Consider the following 21,840-nt stretch of genomic DNA (forward strand, 5'->3'; position numbering starts at 1 on the left):
ATGACTGACGTCATGTCCAACACCTGTCCAACAATAAAGAGCTAGAGCTAAATTCATAAATAACCTTCATCTCATTTCCCCAGACCTTTAGCCAGTTTTAAATGACCAGTTAAATGTGTTTAAGACAAAGATTAGACAAGCCTTGCAGCCAGTTGGGAGGGTAACCAGGATGTATTACAATGCTACTTGAGTTTCCAGTCTGGATGAGAAGCTTTAAGGGCTTGGAATGAATTAACACCTGAAAAAAAAAAATTCAAGGCAAAATGCTGAGCTAACCTTTTTAGTAACAAATCATGTGACTGTTCATGAGGAACACAATATTGATTGCACTTTATTTATTTATAAAAAATGAATACATTTACTTTTTTTGTATTAACATAGTGCTCTCACAATACAAATAAAATAAGGAAATGATAAGACAAAATGGTAGCAAATGAAAGAAAACATCTGGCATAATGTAACAATCTAAAAGACAACAGACCCGAAGAAGCCTTCTGCTGTATTACATTCATATTAATGTGATGAAAGCTGGACAAAGCACATTGAAAAGATGCAAATTTAATACAGGTCTAACTTCTCTCATTTTGTTTTACAAAACCGAGCTGATTTAGATATGAGGTTCAAAATGAACAGAACATTTGGTCGGACACTGTATTTTGGGACAAATATAAAGAAAATATCTTTCATTGCTGTTTAATGAACACATGATGTCAGTCCAAAATCGAAGTCTAATACTGGACACCTGAGGAACGGTCAAACTCAATGAGCCCGGAACATTTACAGGACAGTTTTTCAGAAAAATATAAAGCACAAATGAGACTAAAAACAGTGTCATTCAGTTTGGAATGAATCTTAAACTCTTTCCGGAAAACTGACGCTTTATCTTTCTCTCTACAGCAAATAATTGGCTGCTTAGTTACATACAGTGGAATCCGGGTAGGACATATTTCATACAATGTGAAACAATCCTGAGGAATGAAAAAATAAATAAATATTCTGTTAAAAGAATCAAAGAATCAAAGCATTAAGGGAAGTAAGGGACACATATCCACATTTCAATGACAAATTCCTATTTTATAATTATTATTTTGACTTTCTCCTTGTTGTATCCATTAAAAACTTTTAATGTTATTTGCAGACAGTTGGAGTGGAGTGTGCTCTTAAAAATGTGTGAGAAACAGTCTTTCATACTCAGAGAGAGATATGTGTGAATTCAGCACAGCTGGACTGCAGGGTATTAGCGATAGCTATTCAATTTCTTATGATATCTCTCTCAAACAAACAAGCAGAAACCAATCTCCATCTATAATTTCTGTTCATACTGTACATACTAATGCACTGGAATGTAGTTTCATTTACAGCATGAATTAGTGCATTTGAATGTTTCAAAGTGTTCAAAGACTAATATTGTGCTCTGCGAAACATAAAACTGTGAGGGAACTTGGTAGAGCTCTGCAGAATCAATATTACTGCACATAGCATATTATGAATCATAATTATCATCTGTATAAATATTGATACGATTTTCTTATCCTGAGAAAAAACAAACCATTTGATTACTATAAGTACAGAAGAAAGAGTAGCTTAACTGAGTCACAAACAAAAAAGGATCTTAAAAGCTTTCATTTTTGGTGTACTTTATCAGGCATTGGTTTATAGAGCTAAATTCCAAGAATACACTGGACAATACATGCAGATGGCCTGCATATCTGAATATAGTGTTAACTACAGTATCTTATGGTTTAACATTGAGCAGCAATAACATCATATGAATTGGCTCAACAAGTTACATAAGCTTATTGCTGATCTCCCTATTTAATACGTAGTATTTCAAGCTAAGATCTGTCACAGTCATACATAAAGGTGCCCCCAATAAGCTTTTAAAACAATCCTCTATAAAGGTAGACTACTGAATGTGTGCTATAGTGACTGAACATTTCATATTACTGTACAGTTCTTCTCTGTTGAAGTGCTTCTCCAATAAAGTGTTTCACTGAGCAATCCACACATCTTATCTTTTAAAACAAGTTCTTTTTTTGCAGTTGTGAATTAAGGGGGAGAACTCGCTCCAAACACGTCACTTGGAAGCAAGTACTCAGGGTGGTGAAAGGCACGAGTTGCAAGCAGGTCCCCACAGGTTCCTTCAAAGTGAACTGATTTAAAATCCACAGGCGCTTCTCAGCAGTACAATTCGGATGATCTACACCAGGAATTAAGAGATAGTGACTAGACAGTCTATAGTGTTTGTCTCCCAGCACACTATGGAATTATCAAGGCATACTACTGATGCTGCATGTAGGATTTCCATGATGCTTTATATCAATGTATCCTACGTCATATTGACATATCCTAACGGAGCTGTTCTTTGCTATCTGTTTAACTTGATTTGACTTGCTTAGTGCTAGTGTTAGGCCTGGGTGATGTGGTGGGAGGTTGCATTTGGGTTAGTTAGTGATTTGTTGTGCTGAGGCGTGACACTTAATTTAGATATATGTGCTCAGGTTTCGAAATACTTGTAGATAGCTGTGACATAAGTCATAACACTCTGCCAGTCTGGCCTTTCTGTATGGACCATTTCATTGATGTCCTGAAATAAAGAGAGAGACAGAGAGAAAGAGAGAGAGAGAGAGAGAGATCCTTGTTATTGTTATTTTTCATAGTCCTCCCTTATATCTTTCTTTGTAAATTACACAGCACACTTTGTCTTTTATTTCATTATCAATTCATGTATGGGTGTTTTTTCAACTTTGGGCACTTTTAGCACAGAGAACTTCTAGAAAGTAAAGTCTTGTTAAAACATTTTCCACACATTTTTCAGTTTTAATTTGTCTACTAACAATGTCCAGCACTGTATGTACACGCAGCACAGGAGATTTCTGTCATGACAATTCCCACTACCACAGCATCATTTCCACCACATCTCAAATTCTGTATTGTGTTTAAAGAGGTCATGACATGCCTTTATTTATTATTTTAATATGTTCTTCGAGGTTCACTTATAATATTAGTTAAGTTTTTTGCACACACAAACAGTCACATATTTGTAAAACATGATCATTTTCCACCCTCATTCTGACGCTCTGTCAGAAACGGTTGGTTTTGGTGCTGCTTCTCCTTTAAGACTTGACTGTAAACGCCCACTGATATGATTGGCTCTCTGCTCTTGACTGACCTGCTCTCTTCTTGCCTTCTCACTGCTTACCGCTACTGGGTGGGGCTACAGAGGTGAAAATATAAAGTAGGGTCGATGTGTTGTTGTGGAGGTGGTCAGATGCAAATGTCTACCAATGTGTGTCATCACAATGTGGAGGAAGTAGAGAACGAGTCGTTTTGGCACCTTGGTTTCAACAAACGCTCTTTTTGCTGTGAGGAGGAAGCTTTGAGTTCTGAAACTTACAATGTGTTTTTCACCTTGGTTGGGGGTTGTTAAGGATTGAAGGGGTACCCGGTTTATGCACCACACACCACTGTTTTTTAGAGTACAATGAACTCTTACATGTGAAAAGATCAAGGAAAATTTGACTGACAATTTGATTGTTAGGGTAATCGACAGCATTTGTGGCATAATGTTGATTAACACAAAAATGAATTTCGACCTGCCCCTCTTTTTCTTAAAAAAAAAAAAAGCAAAAATAAAGGTTACAGTGAGGCGCTTACAATGGAAGTGAATGGGGCCAATTTTTGGAGGGTTTAAAGGCAGAAATGTGAAGCTTATAATTTTATAAAAGTACTTCCATTAATTCTTCTGTTAAAACTCATGTATTATTAGAGCTGTAAAGTTGTTTAAATGGACATTTTTACAGTCATTTTAAGGTTTTAGGGTTTGCTGACATTACATCGTCATGGCAACAAAGTTGTAAAATTGGATGTAACTTTACACAGAAAAGGTCAGTAAGTGATTTTATCACACTAAAATCATGTTTACACATATACTGTTTATGTCTTCTGGCTATACTTTTGAAACAGTGAGTATTTTAACATTCAAAAATTGGCTCCCCTTCACTTCCATTGTAAGTGCCTCACTGTAATCCAGATTTTTACTTTTTTAAATAAAAGTAGGGGCAAGTCAAAATAAATGTATGCGGTAATCAAAATTATGCCACAAATGCGGTCGATTGAGCTTAACTTGTATTGAACCTGGAATATACCTTTAATAGAATTCTGTGTTGGAAATATAAAATGTTATGCTTTTGAAACAAAATGGCCATCTCCTTTGTCTTGCTTAGGCTAATTTCATAAATAACATTTTATGTATCCTAAATACACAGAATTCAATAATATATTCACAATCTTTGCATAATTTGGCAAAATTACAGACTGATTGGAAATGAAGCCCAATAAAAATATTCTGCTCAAGTGATATTTACCTGGATTTTTCTTTGTTTTCTTGTTTATATTATTATAGCTTTAAACATAATAATAATTTGTAATAATGTGTATTTTTTATAATGGATTTTCATAGTTCTATATTAAAAGTGTGGGACAAGGCATAAACAATAAAATCTATCAATAAAAGGCATTTGAAAAGTTTAAAAAATAAACGATGATGGTCTGGTAAAATGTTCTAAATCTGTTTTAATGTGATCTTCATATTACGAAAAGAATTAGAATTATTAAGCTTTAGATTTTAATAAAAATCAACCCCTGTGACATGAAATTGCCGAAGTTGAAGAAACACCAGTTTGTTGTTTTGCACTGTATTCTTTGTGTGCAGCTGTACTGTAAATGCTTTGGCAATTCAAATATTTATCATGCCAATAAAGCACCTTAAAACTGAAAATAAAAATTCTGAAAGAAAGTGTGTTTGAGATTATATCCACTGAAGCAATTACTAGAGACAGCAAAATGCTCATGAAAAAACCCAATCAACATTTTCTGTCCCCAGCTTCAGGTTCAAAAGTGCTTTTAGTACTGTGCACAAGAAACATATTGTTTAAGTAGATAAAAATAAGGAAACAATTCTATACTGTGTTCTATAAATCAACAGTGCTGGCTGATAATAAAGGGTTTCCAGCTTTTCACCTGTTCTCAGCATACAGGATGGGAGTGGAGGACAAATATTCCACCCTAATGATTAATATTGCCCCACTGTGTGCCTTATATCTGCATTAGGCATCCTTAGTGCATGTCACTGTTGTGTAACCCTTTGGCCATAGGACATGTCAATTTATGTGCAACCTACTGTACAGACATAATTGATCAACTGTCCTGTATGAGCGGTTGTGATCCAGCTAATGTATGCTAGCAAGTCACAGTCTCTTACCAGAGTGGATTTAATGCCCACGCTTTCTGCTGCTTGGAAGGCCAGGGTGAAATTTCGTCTCTGAAAGCACAAATAAAACTTCAAAGTTAACCACATAATAAAAACCAAGATTAAACTCCGTTAAAGAGCTCTGTTCTGGTAGGGCCTCATCGTATTTTTCCTTCTTCTGAATGCATCCATATTTGAATTCTCCCGTTAGAGTCGTATATGGCATGGACACTATGTAGTACTTGCCTTGTCCTGACTGTTGAGCTCCTGATAGGGAATATGAGCTGGCAGGTACGTGTGCAGGACAGCACAGAATGCCATCCCATCATTCCAGCTACTGCTGAAGTTGGTTATGTCGATGTTCTGCAGAAAAACAAACATGAAGGAACATATTCAGCTTGCTGTCTTGCTACTGATAGTTAGCTATCTTTCCATCTAGCTAACTATCACTTAAAAATCAGTTGCGATCACTGCTCATAGATTCACACTTGGGTAAAGCGTTGGTGCTTTGCATCCACTAAAACATCCATGTTCTGCACAGAGTAGAAACTCATGTTTACTTTACGCCTCTGAAATATGTGGATCCAAGCGAAGTAACAGTAACAAACCTCCATTTGTTTATGATGCATTGATTTGTTTTCAAACTTCTTCATGAGGATTAAAAAGTGACTAAGAATAATGTCATTTAAAAACATCTATTCAAACCAATGAGAGATTTACTTAAAGGGATAGTTCACTCAAAAACAAAAATTCTCTCACCATTTACTCACCCTCATGCCATCCCAGATGTGTATGACTTTCTTTCTTATGCAGAACACAAGCGAGGATGTTTAGAAGAATAACTCAGCTCTGTTGGTCCTCACAAAGCAAGTGAATGGTGACCAGAACTCTCAAGGTCTAAACAGCACATAAAGACAGCATAAAAGTAATCCATATGACCCCAGTAGTTAAATCCATGTCTTCAGAAGCGATATGATAGGTGTGGGTGAGAAACAGATCCTTTTGTAATACTTAAATACTTAATAACAAAATACTTAAATATTGATCTGCTTCTCACCCAAACCAATCATATCACTTCACAACACATGGATTTAACCACTGGAGTCACATGAATTACTTTTATGCTGCCTTTATTTCCGTTTTGGAGCTTCTGGAGTTCTGGTCACCATTCACTTGCATTGTGAGGACCTACAGAGCTCAGCTATTCTTATAAAATAATCTTTGTTTGTGTTCTACAAAAGAAAGAAAGTCATAAACATCTGGAATGGCATGAAGGTGAGTCATTTAATTTCTGTCAATGTAATTTACTCACCTCCATGTTGTTCAAAACCCATATGACTTTCTTTCTTATCTGGAACACAAAAAGATAAATAGTATATTCAATACATAAATTGTATTGAATATTCAGTCTTTTCAATACAAAGGGAATTGACGGAGACTCACTTTAAAGCTTGAAAGGACTCAAAAGTATCTTTCTGAAGGCTTCAGATACATTTTGGTAAGAAACATGGTTGTGATACTATGATACTTTTGGGGTCATTTTTAAGCTTTGAAGTGGGGCACTATCCACTGCCTTTGTAATGAATAGACAGACTGGGATATTCGTTAAAACATCTCCTCTTGTGTTCTGCAAAAGGAAGAAAGCCATACAGGTTTGAAATGACATAAGGGGGACTAAATTATGACAGAATTTAAATTTTTAGGTGAACTATTCCTTTAATTATTTCCTTCTTTTGTATGTTGCAGGACCAAAAATGCAAAAGACAATATCAGAATTTCTTCTGACATTGACTATTTAGTCATTTATAGTCCTTTAAGGCTCAAAATGCTTTGATTGACACCAATATTATTAAACAAGAGAGGTTGTTCTCAGAAGTGATGGTCATGAGCCTGTTTTGTGTCAGGTGCCATTTAGAATGACAGAGAAATCCAGCAGACTTCATGAAGAGGATCTTGATTAACAGCAACCATGACAAACGCACAAGCTTCTCAAGACATTTTCTGGAAAACTAGTTTAAATAGTAAGTCTCAAACTATGAATGTAATGTGTGGTAATTGTCAGATCTATAATGGGAATGGAACGAGCCAGCATTGCACCTACTGTGCAGTGGAAAAAGATGACATCTGCGAGGAATAAAACAAGAATAAAGCTTCGACAATCCGAGCTATCCAAAAATTAAAGACATGAAAAGATAGCATGTGCAATGTAATAGCGGGACCGTAAGTAGGCGGGGGACAGCGATTGAGCTAATAGCTGAACTGAAATATAGCAAGCATTTTGTGTATCTGTTTTAATATACCAGGACACCCACCTGATAACCCTCAGTTTTCTTCTGACACCACCTCAGCAGTGCATTTCTCTTTGAACCGCCATACTCACGAGCCAAAGCCGACAGAGGGTCTTTTCGCTCCTCTCTACATGGATAAACAGAACAGAAATGACTCTTTTTGGCTTTTTAAACCATCTCTGAAGAAACATAGCTGCATATCACATTCATGTCACTGATTTTTTGGAATTAGGAAACGTGATATTCACTGAGGGATGTTAAAAACATGTGCACGATGAGCAAAACTGAAGAATTCATTTGAATTAAAACACAGCACATGGCAGTTAAAGTAAGTCAGACTATAATGGGTGCGTACCGTAGCCGGCTGCGTGCAGTGGGGTTGACAGAGGCTGTGGGGGAGGAGGAAGAGGACAGCGAAAGAGGAGGTGCAGCAGAGCCCATGGTTATCAGAGAGGAAGCTGGACCTCCATCAGGAACAATGATATCCCTCTTCGCCTCCTCACTGCTTCTCCGCGGGACTAAGATAAACCAGCATTGGAGAGAGATCGAAATGCGATAAACATTTAAAGAGAAGTCCCTGTTCTTTCCCACATGTTGTGAGAAAGTCAAGTCTGGACCTTAAAGTAAAAAATTTCTCAATAGAAACCATCAAAGTTTCATGTGAGTGACAAAATTTAATTTAATTTATTCCAGGAACTAAAGTGTTACTGAGGGCCAATTTACACATGGTCACTTCATGCATTTATACTTATCAGATTGCTATCCAATTGAAAAACTACTTTCTACTAAATATTTGAGCGTTGCACCATTAAACTTAGGTAGAACGTAACCCTACATATAAACTAAATATTTATAGAAGACACAGACCAGGAGTAACGGATGGACTAAAAAAGCAGAATGATATTTTATAGTTTTGCGTGACAGGCATCAATCATTTCGACATACATTATGATGTTGACATTTATGTGAGAGAGAGAGAGAGTGAGAGAGAGAGAGAGAGAGAGAGAGAGAGAGAGAGAGAGAGAGAGAGAGAAAACGTACTTTTAAGTGGCTCTTCAGCATGAAACTGATCCAACGGTGTAGTTTTCAGGGTGTGTCACCCGGTGTCAAGTTTCAACACATTCCAAATATATACAGAGGATATTAAAATGAATAAATGTCTGTTTTTCCAGCCTGTTGTATTAGTATTTATCACCCCTTATTTATTTTAGATACAGTTCCTATATATTGTTATTTACACAGGGCAAATATACTATCTATTAAATCTACTTTTATTACATATCATATTTTAATGGGGATATAATTTATTACAGCTGACAGTTACGTGAACAAACAAGGTTTGAACATCAACCATAGTGAGATAAACTGAAGTTCACGGCTTTTTAACACTTCTGTGTACAAATTTGAAGGCTGCTTACTGGATCAATACAGGTAAACATCATATTACGGTTGTGCTCGAAAGTTTGCATACCCTTGGAGAATTGGTAATAAATGTACCATTTTTAAAGAAAACGAGTGAGCAGGCAAAACACATTTCTTTTATTTCTTATGGGATTCATATTCAACTGTAGGTTATAACAGAATGGCACAATCATAAAACAAAACATGGCAACAAAGAAAAAAATGAAATGACCCTTGTTCAAAAGTCTGCATACCCTTAGTTCTTAATACTGTGTATTGCCCCCTTTAGCATCAATGACAGCATGCAGTCTTTTGTAATAGTTGTCTATGAGGCCCCAAATTCTTGCAGGTGGTACAGCTGCCCATTCGTCTTGGCAAAATGCCTCCAGGTCATGCAAAGTCTTTGGTCGTCTTGCATGAACCACACGTTTGAGAGTGGCTCGATGATATTAAGGTCAGGAGACTGTGATGGCCGCTACAGAACCTTCACCTTTTTCTGCTGTAACCACTGGAGGATCAACTTGGCTTTGTGCTTAGGGTCATTGTCATGCTGGAAAGTCCAAGAGCGTCCAATGCGCAGCTTTTGTGCAGAAGAATGCAAATTGTCTGCCAGTATTTTCTGATAACATGCTGCATTCATCTTGCCATCAATTTTCACAAGATTCCTCGTGCCTTTAGAGCTCACACACCCCCAAAACATCAGTGAGCCCCTACCATGCTTCACAGTGGGGATGGTATTCTTTTCACTATAGGCCTTGTTGACCCCTCTCCAAACATAGCGCTTATGGTTGTGACCATAAAGCTCTATTTTGGTCTCGTCACTCCAAATTACAGTGTGCCAGAAGCTGTGAGGCGTGTCAAGGTGTTGTCGGGCATATTGTAACCGGGCTTTTTTGTGGCATTGGTGCAGTAAAGGCTTCTTTCTGGCAACTCGACCATGCAGCTCATTTTTGTTGAAGTATCGTCGTACCGTGCTCCTTGAAATAATCACACCATCTTTTTCCAGAGCAGCCTGTATTTCTCCTGAGGTTACCTGTGGGTTTTTCTTTGTATCCCGAACAATTCTTCTGGCAGTTGTGGCTGAAATCTTTCTTGGTCTACCTGACCTTGGCTTGGTATCAAGAGATACCCGAATTTTCCACTTTTAATAAGTGATTGAACAGTACTGACTAGCATTTTCAAGGCTTTGGATATCTTTTTATATCCTTTTCCATCTTTATAAAGTTCCATTACCTTGTTACACAGGTCTTTTGACAGTTCTTTTCTGCTCCCCATGGCTCAGTATCTAGCCTGCTCAGTGCATCCACGTGAGAGCTAACAAACTCATTTACTAATTATACACAGACACTAACTGCACTGTTGAGGGATTCTGTGGAAATTCTGAAGGCCTGACAGGGTGGAGCTCAGACTCACGTGCTGCTTCGGGCATGTAATTTGTGAAACAGTTGTCACACTTTGCTTGTAAGCATCAAGGAATAAATTCTGACTGGATAAACTTTTCATTTTTCTCTGTTTGTTTGTAGATTAATTAAGAGTGGAAAGCAATTAAAAATACATAGGCAAAAAGGTGATTGAGAATGAAAGGATGAAAAATATTTATTTATTTGGCATGTTAGGCCAGCAGAGAAGGCTTTGCTGGCCCTGAGAAATCGCCACTGGTGAAAACGCATGAGGTGGCCAAGTGTAAGCAGGCCCTGATATAAAGTAAGAAGTGTTTGGTTGGTCATATGATCTCAACATGGTGGCCCCCATGAGGAGACCTGCTCCATGTAAAATAAAACAGCTTTTATTATGCCACTGATATGAGTTTTTATCTCATATGAGTGGGCATCATTTTAAACATATTTAAAAAAAGGTATTCTTTATTCTTTATGCATTCAACTTTTTAATTAGAAAAAAATAATTTAAACATGTGCACCTTTAAGTAAGTGTGGTGTATGGCATCTCTATATATCAGATTTTGAATAAGCCTGAGCTTTACCTGTGATGGCCTTTGATGCTTCCATGTTAGAGACTCTTTGGAGAGCTGAAGCAGGACGACTGCCATTGGCCGCTCTGAGTAGATGCTCTGCTGCGGAGACACAGAGCGATATATGATGCAATAATCTGGATTTAAGTATTTCTCTGCATTAAATATGACTCAAACAAGCCCATTTAAAAACAAAAACAAAGAAAAGAATGAATGGTTCAGTCAGTCCACAATTACGCAATACACAATGTGAACTTAAAACATAATGAATCAGAATCAGAACGAGCTTTATTGCCAAGTATTAACACTCACACAAGGAATTTTTTTGGTGATGGGAGAAACATGTGTACACAGAACATTACAGTGAGACACAGAATATAAAACAAGGTAAGAGAATAAATAGACATACAAATATAGGACATATAACAGAATGGTGTATGTACATGTGCAAGTGGTAATGTATGTGCAAGGCAGGGGTATGTACAGTTATTGGATTAAATGTGAATTTACATATGTACATGAGATATGTATTTACATTATTGGACTATGGGGGAGTCCTGAGGCAGTTTAATTGTTCATGTGAAAAATGGTCTGAGGGTAAAAACTGTTCTTTCTCCTGAAGTCCACTATCATCTCCACTGTTTTGAGCCTGTTCAGCTCAAGGTTGTTGTGACCACACCAGCCAGCCAGCTGTTCAGCCTCCCGTCTGTATGCAGACTCGTCACTGTCATGGATGAGGCAGATGACCATGGTGCCATCTGCAAACTTCAGGAGCTTGACTGTGGGGTCCTTTGCAGTGCAGTAATTTGTTAACAGGAAGAAGAGCAGTGGAGAGAGAATGCATCCCTAAAGAGCACCAGTGTTAACAGTGAGGGTCCCAGATGTGAGTTTACCCAGTCTTACTAGCTGTTGCCTATCTGTCAGAAAGCTGGCGATCCATCGACAGATTGGGGTGGACACAGAAAGCTGGGTCAGTTTGGTTGAGAGAAGTTCAGGCATGATGGTATTGAAGGCTGAACAAATAGGATCCTTGCATAAGTCCCAGGACTGTCGAGGTGTTGCAGGATATAATGCAGTCCCATATTGACAGCATCATCCACAGACCTGTTTGCTTGGTAAGCAAACTGAAGGGGATCCAGTAGGGGTCCAGTGATGTCCTTCAGGTAGGCCAAAACCAGTATCTCAAATGACTTCATGACCACAGACGTGAGAGCGACAGGTCTGTAGTCATTAAATCCTGTGATTCTGGGTTTTTGTGGGACCGGAATGATGGTGGAATGTTTGAAGCAGCAGGGAACTTCACACTGCTCCAGTGATCTATTGAAGATCTGTGTGAAGATGGGGGCCAGTTGGTCAGCACAGACATTCAGACAGGCAGGTGAAACACCATCTGGGCCTGAAGCTTTCCTAGATTTTTGTTTCCGAAAGACCGGCACACATCCACCTCACAGATCATAAGTGCAGATTGAGTAGCAGGAGGGGGAAGGAGGGGGGTTCCAGGAGGTGTTGGTGTGTGTGTGAAGTGAAGATCAGAGTGGGGGAGGGGTGTGAGACTGGGCTTTTCAAACCTGCAGTAAAACACATTCACTTCATCAGACATTAGTTGACTCTCTACAGAGCGAGGGGGAGGTGTCTTGTACATGGTGATGCAATGGCAATAAAAATGTTATTGCAAGTTCCATGAAATCTATCTCTGAAAAAGAAATAACCATGAGTGAAAATAAAACTAATTAATAATGTTGACCGCCAATGAGTCCCAGTAGCTGTAAGGGTTGTTCAGGGCAACCAGTTATCCACACTAAACTTAGCCAGCCAATCATAACACTGTGATTTCAATGGAAGTTGATAAGAGTTCCAGTAAGGCAGTCAATCAGCTCAAAAACAAGCATGACAGAGGGGTCCTATGACTTTTCTTGCACGTTCACACAGAGCACCTCCCCTTGCATCATAATAATTACTGGCAACAATGAGAGAATGAGAAGAGGGAATGGAGTATTTGTTCGTACTGTCCACATTTTCGCATGAGTTATCACAACTAAGGTCACCATGAGTTCAGTGCAGATATTGGTTGTGGGGGCTGGGGGGTCATAGATTTCCTGTGTCTGGAAAGTGGCTGCCTCATCATCAAAATGAAACTACCTCCTGTAGCTCCCTCATTATGACATTTACCCTGTTATTATAACTCCTGGAGAATTTGGGTGATAAGATTCACATTATCTGTGTGATTCACAAACTACAATGGAAATTATTTTTATTTTTCATTCAACATAATGAACCAGACAAGCAGACATTTGTTTATTTAGCAGGTCAACTACATAATCTGTTGTTTTTGAACAAATAAGTCTTCAGCACCTATTTTGTGATTGTTTATTTTATGTGAGTACAATCACTCTTTTGCGTTAATGTAAGTTAACATTAGCAATAGAGTAAATATAAATATTATATTATACTTTTATTAACATATATTTAATAAGAAAATTACTGTACACTTATTCAACATCTTCGATGTTATAAGAAATTGTTAGAGCTTGTAGACACTTCCAAAGGCTAGTGAAAGGGAAAGCTGGTACGAGTTAAAATGCAACAAATATGGGAGTGTAAAATACAAAGGGCCTTATTCATTAAACAAAAGCAACAAACTTGAGTCTAAATAGTTAATAAATCCATATTTACCCCCCTTAATTAAAGAGCCCTATTTTAAGAGCACTAGAGTTGAGCACAGCGCTATGCCATAAATCATTAGCTCAAAGTCAATGGGCACGGCCATGCAATTTTGGTATTTTCGTGCAAGCATGCGCTAAGTCTAGGTGTAAGTAGGTTTGTCGAAATCGCCCGTGCAACGCTCAAATGGGCTGAATTACATGCAATTGAATTCTGAGGTTCTTCTTTGGGATTTCCACCGTCTGCATCCTATTATAGTCCATACCCTGTCAAGCACCAGCAATATAAACAAAGACAGCACATTCATAAGAAGTTGGTAGTGTAAATGGACTGTATACAATGAATTAGAAGAATAGAAAATGTGCATTAACTGTGTCCCTGATGAATACCAGGCATATTTCTATGACAGTGACACACGCTCCTTTTATACGCATAGAAAATGTGATTCTCTTCTGAATTTGTAAGTACTCAGTTAAATTAGAGGGAATGTAAGTATTATTAATCATTTTCATTTACTGACACACAAATCATGGCTAGTATTAACAGTGATTGTATCGGCACACACTACACTACTCTACTGGTCGAATTTAATAAAAAAATAAAAATAAATTCATGTATTCAAACATGAAAAAAATTAAGTGAAAATATTTCTAAATTCAAATGACACTTTAAACTAAATGAAAATATAATCAAAATAGTGAAGTGGTACAAAAATCATACCCAATCCAAACATTTTAGTCTCTCCTTCTTCCACCGGACCCTTTTACAGTGACTTAAAAAATAAATCTCAAGAACAGGTGGAAAATTAAGCTACAAATTAAATCATAAATACAATTGTAAATATACAATAAAATTTTATATATATATATATATATATATAAACATAATAAAAATAATAATGTAAAAAATAAACCATGACCTCTAGAAAGTTTAATACAAATCTCAAGCGATTACACCAGAAAAATTGCAAAAATCAGGGACATTAGTTGATGTTCTTTACTTTCAGAATTTGGACATGAACTTTATTACCACCTGCTGGTGGAATCTCTAAACTGCAAATGCAGGACCTGAATTTGAACTTTGCACTGAGTTACGAGGTGGTATTGAAACATCTTAGTGTAATGACCAATTTCTCAGGAAAATAGCAAATTGTGCTTTGCGCCACTTCATTTACATACAATACACCCACAGTTTGCGCGCATACACCCACAATAGCGCAAACACTCACACCCATGCCCATTTCCGCTGTCATGAAAATTGCACTTAGAATTAGCGCTCTCACGAAAATTGGATAAGACGTTACGCATGGTCGTAGCACGTACCGCTGCACTTTGCACACTCACGAAAATAGAGCCCAAAGGGAATTCAATGTTTTTACTGAAGAAGGTCTTACTGCTCATTACACACAAATTGCTTCTTCTCATGTTTCATTAATAAGCCCCAATGAGCTTAAACAATTAAAGTGGCTTTTTATGAAAATCGCTGTTGGTTTTCTTTTAAAAAAAAAAAAAAAAAAAAAAAAAAAAAAAAGCAACCATAACTTAAATAAAAACAAAAACAATTAAATTACAAATAATAAGGCAATAACTCAATACATCAACCTGTGTGTTGAAAGAAGTTAATATTAACTACAAATAATGATCAGTAAGAAGCATTTGTAAGGACAGAAGGAAAAATCTTTTCTGCGCATGGTCCATTACTGTAATTGACAACAATGTATGTGCAGTGTAAAAGTATGTGTATTAAACAATGTCAGTTACCTGGCATGCTGATATCCGTGTAGCTGGATCTTTTGTCTGTAAGTGAGGAGAGGGGCTTGGCAGCAGCCATAGAGCCAGTGACTGAGTGTCTCTGAAGGTAATTAACACAAACACAATATTGGAAAAAGGTAATATCTCAATAACACAAGTATTTTTTATCAACTGATCTGAATTAGTGTTTCTGTAGCTCAACTGGCAGAGCATGGAGCACACAACACCAAGGTCATGGGATTGCCAACCAGGGAAGACATATACTGATAAAATGTAAGCTATACCTTGAATACTCTTTGTGTAACAGTGTCTGCCAAATGCATAAAAAAATACATCTAACCTAGTCTGATTTGAAATAATGATAAAAGAGTATGACTGTCTCAGAGACTACCACCTGCAGAGTTAATTCAGGTAAAATGGGATTATGAAATGAAGTCATAAAAAAAGAAATTTATCACATATCATCTACACTACCACAGAGATGAGTTCATATTTGCATTTAAGAACTCCACATGCCTTTTTCTGTCCTTGAAGAAACTGGAAGCTGTAATAACTAGTCAAAGCCTCAGCGGTTATTCATATTTATTTTTATGATGTATTCATGTATTGTTGCGAGCTCTAGTTAAAGCCCTTTGCTCTTTCGTCCTGGAATGCTACAATATTTCTACTTCATTCAAAAGTAGCTGCAGACTGCACCTAACCTCTCAGGAGAATAGAACTTGAGATCTATTTCCCTCTCCCCTCATCTCACCTCCTCTTTCATTTCCTCAATAATGCACTGATAATCACATCCTTATATAACCACACTGCTGACTATTTTTAAAGTCAGGATTCATTTCGATACAGAGTCAATTTCAAAAACCGTTTGTGTCCACTAAACGTTACACTGAGATAGGCACAGATGTCTGAGTCGAGATAATTGCATCCATGTCTCTGCTTGTTAAATATAAGAAATAGAAGAATATTGTTTGTTTTATCTGTTGTGACAGAAACCAATACAGCTGATTTTATTTATTTTATTTTATGTTATGCTTTCCGTGTCTGATAACCAATATGCAGAATCGATTTTTACTAATTGTTTTATTTCTGTTCATGAAACTAATAAAAACATTATATAATAGTTTCTTAATTGTTTACTTATGCTTAGTAGACTAAATAAATTGAATAATGTCAATAAAGTATACGTAATATGCATAATGCATGTTTTTTTTTTTGTTTTTTTACAGAAACCAATACAGGTGATTTGTATTTATTTTATTTGATGTTTTCTGTGACTTATAACCAATACGCAGAATCAATTTTTAACAATTGTTTAATTTCTGCTCATTAAACTAATAAATCCATTAATACATTTTTAATTGTTGTATTTATGCTTAGTAGACTAAAAAAAATATTAAAATGTCAATAAAAATATAATATTTGCATATTTTATTTTTTTGTGAAACCGGTACAGGTGATTTTTTTAATTATTCTTTTCATGTCCAATAACCAATGTCAATAAAAATATACAAATAAAATATAAATATAAAATAAAAATATAATATGCATAAGTAATAAATAATTAGTGTAAGTAGTAAGGATTATTATTATTACTATTTAATATGCCATTACATTTGTTCAAAGTGGTTTTGCGACCACAAATTTATTTTCATTTTTGTCTTGGTCTAATTGTTAAGCTCAAAATGCCACGCGTTCCTTGATTGGCTGTAAAAAGTAATTATGTAATTATGCAAACAATGCATTTAATAAGTAAGTTACACCACTGTTTCCTGTTGTACACACAGTGGTTTAATCCCATTGTTGGGCGCTATCCCCTTTTCTCCCCAATTTGGAATGCCCAATTCCCACTACTTAGTAGGTCCTCGTGGTGGTGCGTTTACTCACCTCAACCCGGGTGGCGGAGGACAAGTCTCAGTTGCTTCTGAGACAGTCAATCCGCACATCTTTTCAAGTGGCTCGTTGTGCACGACACCGCGGAGACTCCCAGCATGTGGAGGCTCATGCTACTCTCCGTGATCCATGAACAACTTACCATGTGCCCCATTGAGAACCACTAATTGCGACCACGAGGAGGTTACCCCATGTGACTCTACCCTCCCTAGCAACCGGGACAATTTGGTTGCTTAGTAGACCTGGCTGGATTCGAACTCGCAACTCCAGGGGTGGTAGTCAGCATCAATACTCGCTGAGCTACCCAGGCCCTTGTTGGGCGCTATTCTTAAGAGACACAGTAAATGTTGCCATCTATTGGTAGACGTAATATTAAAGAACTGATAATGTACAAAAGTGTGAAGATCGGTAAAACATTTTTTTAGTCAAAGCTGTTATTTGTCTATGTCTATGTCTATGCATGGTTTCCAACATGAGCTTTGGTTGCTTTGACAGTGTAGTGACCGGTACCCAAGAACTCTGTTTCACATCTAAACTTAATCAGAAGTTACAGCCATTAAAAAAAAAAGTAACATGTGAAGGAAAGAAAACTAGCCCACAGTCAAAACTCTGTAGTTCCCATGAATGAACTGGTGCTGTGAGAACTGTCAAAAGTGCCAGTGGCCATGGGGAAGAGGAAGTGATGCTATCTTAAAGGTTAACAAGCAGGAAAAGAGGCAGAATGCTACTATTTGCGCTTCAAATTGATAATAAATCTCTCTGCAGCTGTGCATAGCTGTGGAATCCATCAGATATCATTGTGTAACTGTGAGATACCTGTATCGGCGAGACAGCGGCAGCAGGTGGAGTCTTCATCGGACTGGGGCTGAAAGGTGTGCGGGGTAAGGTGGCTGTGCTCACGGCAGCAGTTGCTGTGGCAACTGCAGTAGCATTAGCTCCAGGACCTGTGGCCACACCAACAGAACAAACTAAATGAACCTTCTGAGACCATTAAAGATTGTTTCAGAGCTCATAGGAATAGATTCAATTAAGTCTAGTCAGGACAGAATTAGACCTTCAACCAAAACGAGAGTTTAAGTCATTTATTGAGTCTTAGAAATGTTAGAAATGTGTTGCTACTTTCAGGCTTCCCACCCTTTTTGATCAATGAATATCCATGACTGTTCTACTACCTTTCCAGCTATTTGCAACCATGAAATTTCTAGATTTTCACTGACTGTGTGAAACCTGTACTGTTGTATTTGTGCTACATCAAAGAGTTGCTGATGTGAAGTTGATGTGGTGTGCAGTACCCTGTGAGGCACTGTCAAAGCTTTTGATGAGGGTTTTGACGGTAGGCGACGGCTCGGAGGATGTGGAGGGGCGTCGACTCAGTCCCATCCCCTGCCTGAGAGCAGCCAGGTCCCTCTCCACCGCATTCATGTAGTTATACACACGGCCACGCTCCTCATCCTGCCTTTGACACAGCACAATCACACAAGTTATCATGCTCACTCTGTCTCAATATAGAAAGGAAACTCTTTATTAAATTTAAATTAGGTTTCCTCATCCGGTACATTAATAATGTACAAGCCTAAGAATAATTACATTCATAGATATACACGCGCTCATAGATAATACTTGTCAAGATATGCCTTCATGTTGCATAGGTGCAGGTTGAATACATAACCTTAGTTCCATCAGAGCACTATTTTACTACATTTCTGTGTGCACTATGAATCTTTTGGGCTTAACTGCATCATTCTGTTGGGTCTCTCAGTCACTTCACGTGAGGCGCGCTATTTTTGTGGTGCACAGAGTTGCAGCTTATGTAAGAGTTTTAATTCAGTTAGGACAGTATGGGAGCTCACTAGGTTTTGGAACAAAGCCATAGTTTATAATAGACAGCTATGTCTTTGCTTTTTAGCACTTACTTGCGGTTTTTAACTTCATCTAGTTCTTTGCCCAGCTTCTCGTTCTTCTCCTGGGCTTCATGTAGGCGCCGCCGCAGGTCACCAATCTCCTCCTGAGCTTCTGACTTGATGTCATTAGCAATGACCACAGCAGTCTGCAGATCCGCCTGGAACTGACGCCACTCTGCTGACTCTTCCTGAACATACACAATATTTAATGTGAATCGTAAAAGTCATACATTAGGTGGTACATAAGTATGGCATGTATATATGTAAATCCTTCAATAAGAAAGAAATGACTGTGCAATGACATAAACCAAATATTACACTAAAAGTGTAAGGACACCCTTTAGAAGGATGGCTGTCTTAAATGACCCCCTCATGAACTACTGCCCCTGGCCTCACTCACCCTGAGTCTGCGGTGGAGGATCTTTATCTCTCGCTCCATGTCATGCTTCTGATCCTGAAGCTTTTTCATGGAATCTGACAAGAAACATAAAGAGAATGAGTGAGTCAGTGAATGTAGGTTATGCAGGGTTCAAATGGGGAGGGGGAATCAGGAAGATAAATATTCTGTTGCAACAGTGATTGTGTAAGAAAAATATACTGCACGTTATTGAATTTCAAAAGTAACCTCATTATGAGGAAAGTCAGGACTACATAGCATTAGCACGTGGGATGACTATCAATACTAAAGATAAAAGACCTGAGACTGACTAACATAATATGGAGGAAATTGTCTTTCCTTACCATTTCCACTGTGATCTTATCTGCAGCAGTCAAGTGCTTTTAAAAAAGCATTACTGATAGTCTCATATTGCATACTGCTTACGCAATAAGTAAGCCATGTTTTTAAATGACTGGCTCCACCATGTGGTAAAATGAGGAAAATACACTTATCACAAGGCCTCTCCAAATTTAGTCTCTTATAGTTTCAGATCTCAGATTCAATCAAATTGCTGGACTGCAATGCAACTTCCGAGAATCCACCTGGAACAAAATCATGCTTAAAAAGTATCAACTGTGTTTTAGTAGCAAGCAAACTAGATATTAACAAGAAGAACTGTATATTCTTCTTTGTTTTCTACCAGTAAAATAATCAGTACTTGTTACTTTTGGATAGACAGAAATTCTGATCACAGAGTCTACACATTTCTACTAATTACTTATGTGTTTTGAATAAATGAATGAATTACATTTCTATAGCACTTTTCTGACGCTACACCCAAAGCGCTTTACATTGTGACCAGGGGACTCTCCTCAAACACCACTAGTGTGCAGCATCCACCTGGATGACGCGACGGTAGCCATTTTGCACCAGTATGCTCACCAAACACCAGCTCTTGGTGAGTGGAGTGATAGAGCCAATTGAAGGATGGGGATTATTAGGAGAACATGATTGAGAAGGGCCAATGGGGGGAATTTGGCCAGGACACCGGGGTTACACCCCTACTCTTTACGAGATTTGCCCTGGGATTTTTAATGACCACAGAGAGTCAGGATCTCAGTTTAATGTCTCAACCGAAAGACGGTGCTTCTTTACAGTATAGTGTCCCCATCACTATGCTGGGGCATTAGGACCCACACTCACCACAGGGTGAGCACCCCCTGCTGGCCTCCCTATTACCTCTTCCAACAGCAACCTTAGTTTCCCCCAGGAAAAAGGTCTCCATTCCAAGTTCTGACCAGGCTCAACCCTGCTTAGCTTCAGTGGGCAATCAGTCTAAAGCTGCAGGGTGATATGGCTGCTGATAGCTGACCATTTCTGTTTTCTGTACAATAGTTCAGAGACTACCACACCATAGTTCGAATGCATTTTTTCTACACTGGTCTATTCCAGATTTACCTGCCCCTAAACAGGACATAAGTAAAACACTGTGGTTGGCCGCTTCACATGTCAGTCAGACAGTCTCTTCTGGCCTAAGTGGGTGGTTCTTGGCCAGAATAGACCTTATTCAAAGCAGCGCCATAATTTATTTTTGATTTGAATGAAAAAAAGAGACTTAAGAGTCTCTTCAGTGGCATGCACTGTATAAAGCTCCTAGATCACATCTAATTTTACATAGGTCATGTTTTCTGGATTTTTTTTTTTTTTTTTGTACAAACATTTTTTGTAAAGATTTCTTTTAAATATTTCATCAGTAGAACAATCCAAAACACTTTAAACAAGAGTACAAACCATTGAAGAGACCTTAAGTCTATCTCTAACAGCCTTGTTGTCATTCCAGTAAAAAATTAAAGATGGTGCTGCTGTTGATGAGGTCCATAAGCTACAAAGTGGTTACATGAGACTTTGTTGAATAGTTCTGTATGAGATAAATTTTCCCTAGTGTATCAGGTCTTACAGCATTATATGTCTCAGCTGGAAGGCATTATATTTTTTTTTCAATTCTTTGACTCACTCTCTAGGTCGCTGATGATGAGGTTGTCGTGAAGTTTGACGGCTCTGTGTTGCTCTACTTCGTCCTCCAGCTCAAAGATGGTCTCCTTCATGTCTCCGATCTCAGTCTCTTTCTCCTGCATGTCCTCACGCTGCTTCTCTAAAGCCCTCTTCTGCTCAGCTAACTCCTTCTGAACCTCACTCTGGAAGTCCCTGTACTCGGCATCCAGCTACACCAACAGAAGGAGAGAAGGACCAAGCTTTTCATTTAAAGGTAAAGTGTGTCATTTCTGTGCCACTTATGGCATCAAGTGGAGTTAAAAAAATAATAGCTGTTTTTAGAAAGGTTTCCCCATA

The 21,840-nt window shown here is 37.9% G+C and overlaps 1 protein-coding gene across 6 annotated transcripts in view; it reads right to left on the bottom strand.

Annotated features, from left to right (window-relative positions):
• Nucleotides 1-306: 306 nt before the first annotated feature.
• LOC127424330 (cytospin-A-like) overlaps nucleotides 307-21,840 on the bottom strand; it is a 47,876-nt gene continuing 26,342 nt past the window's right edge. For 3 of the 6 annotated variants that reach the window (XM_051669404.1, XM_051669405.1, XM_051669409.1), the window contains 13 exons: nucleotides 21,506-21,713; nucleotides 19,513-19,586; nucleotides 19,125-19,300; nucleotides 18,504-18,667; nucleotides 18,028-18,155; nucleotides 15,331-15,421; nucleotides 10,922-11,011; nucleotides 7,895-8,057; nucleotides 7,564-7,666; nucleotides 6,564-6,602; nucleotides 5,498-5,614; nucleotides 5,264-5,323; nucleotides 307-2,587 (listed from right to left, as the gene is read on the bottom strand). In XM_051669404.1, coding sequence (XP_051525364.1) covers nucleotides 2,498-2,587; nucleotides 5,264-5,323; nucleotides 5,498-5,614; nucleotides 6,564-6,602; nucleotides 7,564-7,666; nucleotides 7,895-8,057; nucleotides 10,922-11,011; nucleotides 15,331-15,421; nucleotides 18,028-18,155; nucleotides 18,504-18,667; nucleotides 19,125-19,300; nucleotides 19,513-19,586; nucleotides 21,506-21,713 — 1,503 coding nt within the window. In that variant the 3' untranslated portion in view covers nucleotides 307-2,497. The remainder of the gene's footprint in view (nucleotides 2,588-5,263; nucleotides 5,324-5,497; nucleotides 5,615-6,563; nucleotides 6,603-7,563; nucleotides 7,667-7,894; nucleotides 8,058-10,921; nucleotides 11,012-15,330; nucleotides 15,422-18,027; nucleotides 18,156-18,503; nucleotides 18,668-19,124; nucleotides 19,301-19,512; nucleotides 19,587-21,505; nucleotides 21,714-21,840) is intronic. The other 3 variants (XM_051669406.1, XM_051669408.1, XM_051669407.1) reach the window with 3 other exon arrangements.

This window comes from Myxocyprinus asiaticus, chromosome 33 (assembly GCF_019703515.2).
Source record: "Myxocyprinus asiaticus isolate MX2 ecotype Aquarium Trade chromosome 33, UBuf_Myxa_2, whole genome shotgun sequence".
Lineage (NCBI taxonomy): Eukaryota > Metazoa > Chordata > Actinopteri > Cypriniformes > Catostomidae > Myxocyprinus > Myxocyprinus asiaticus.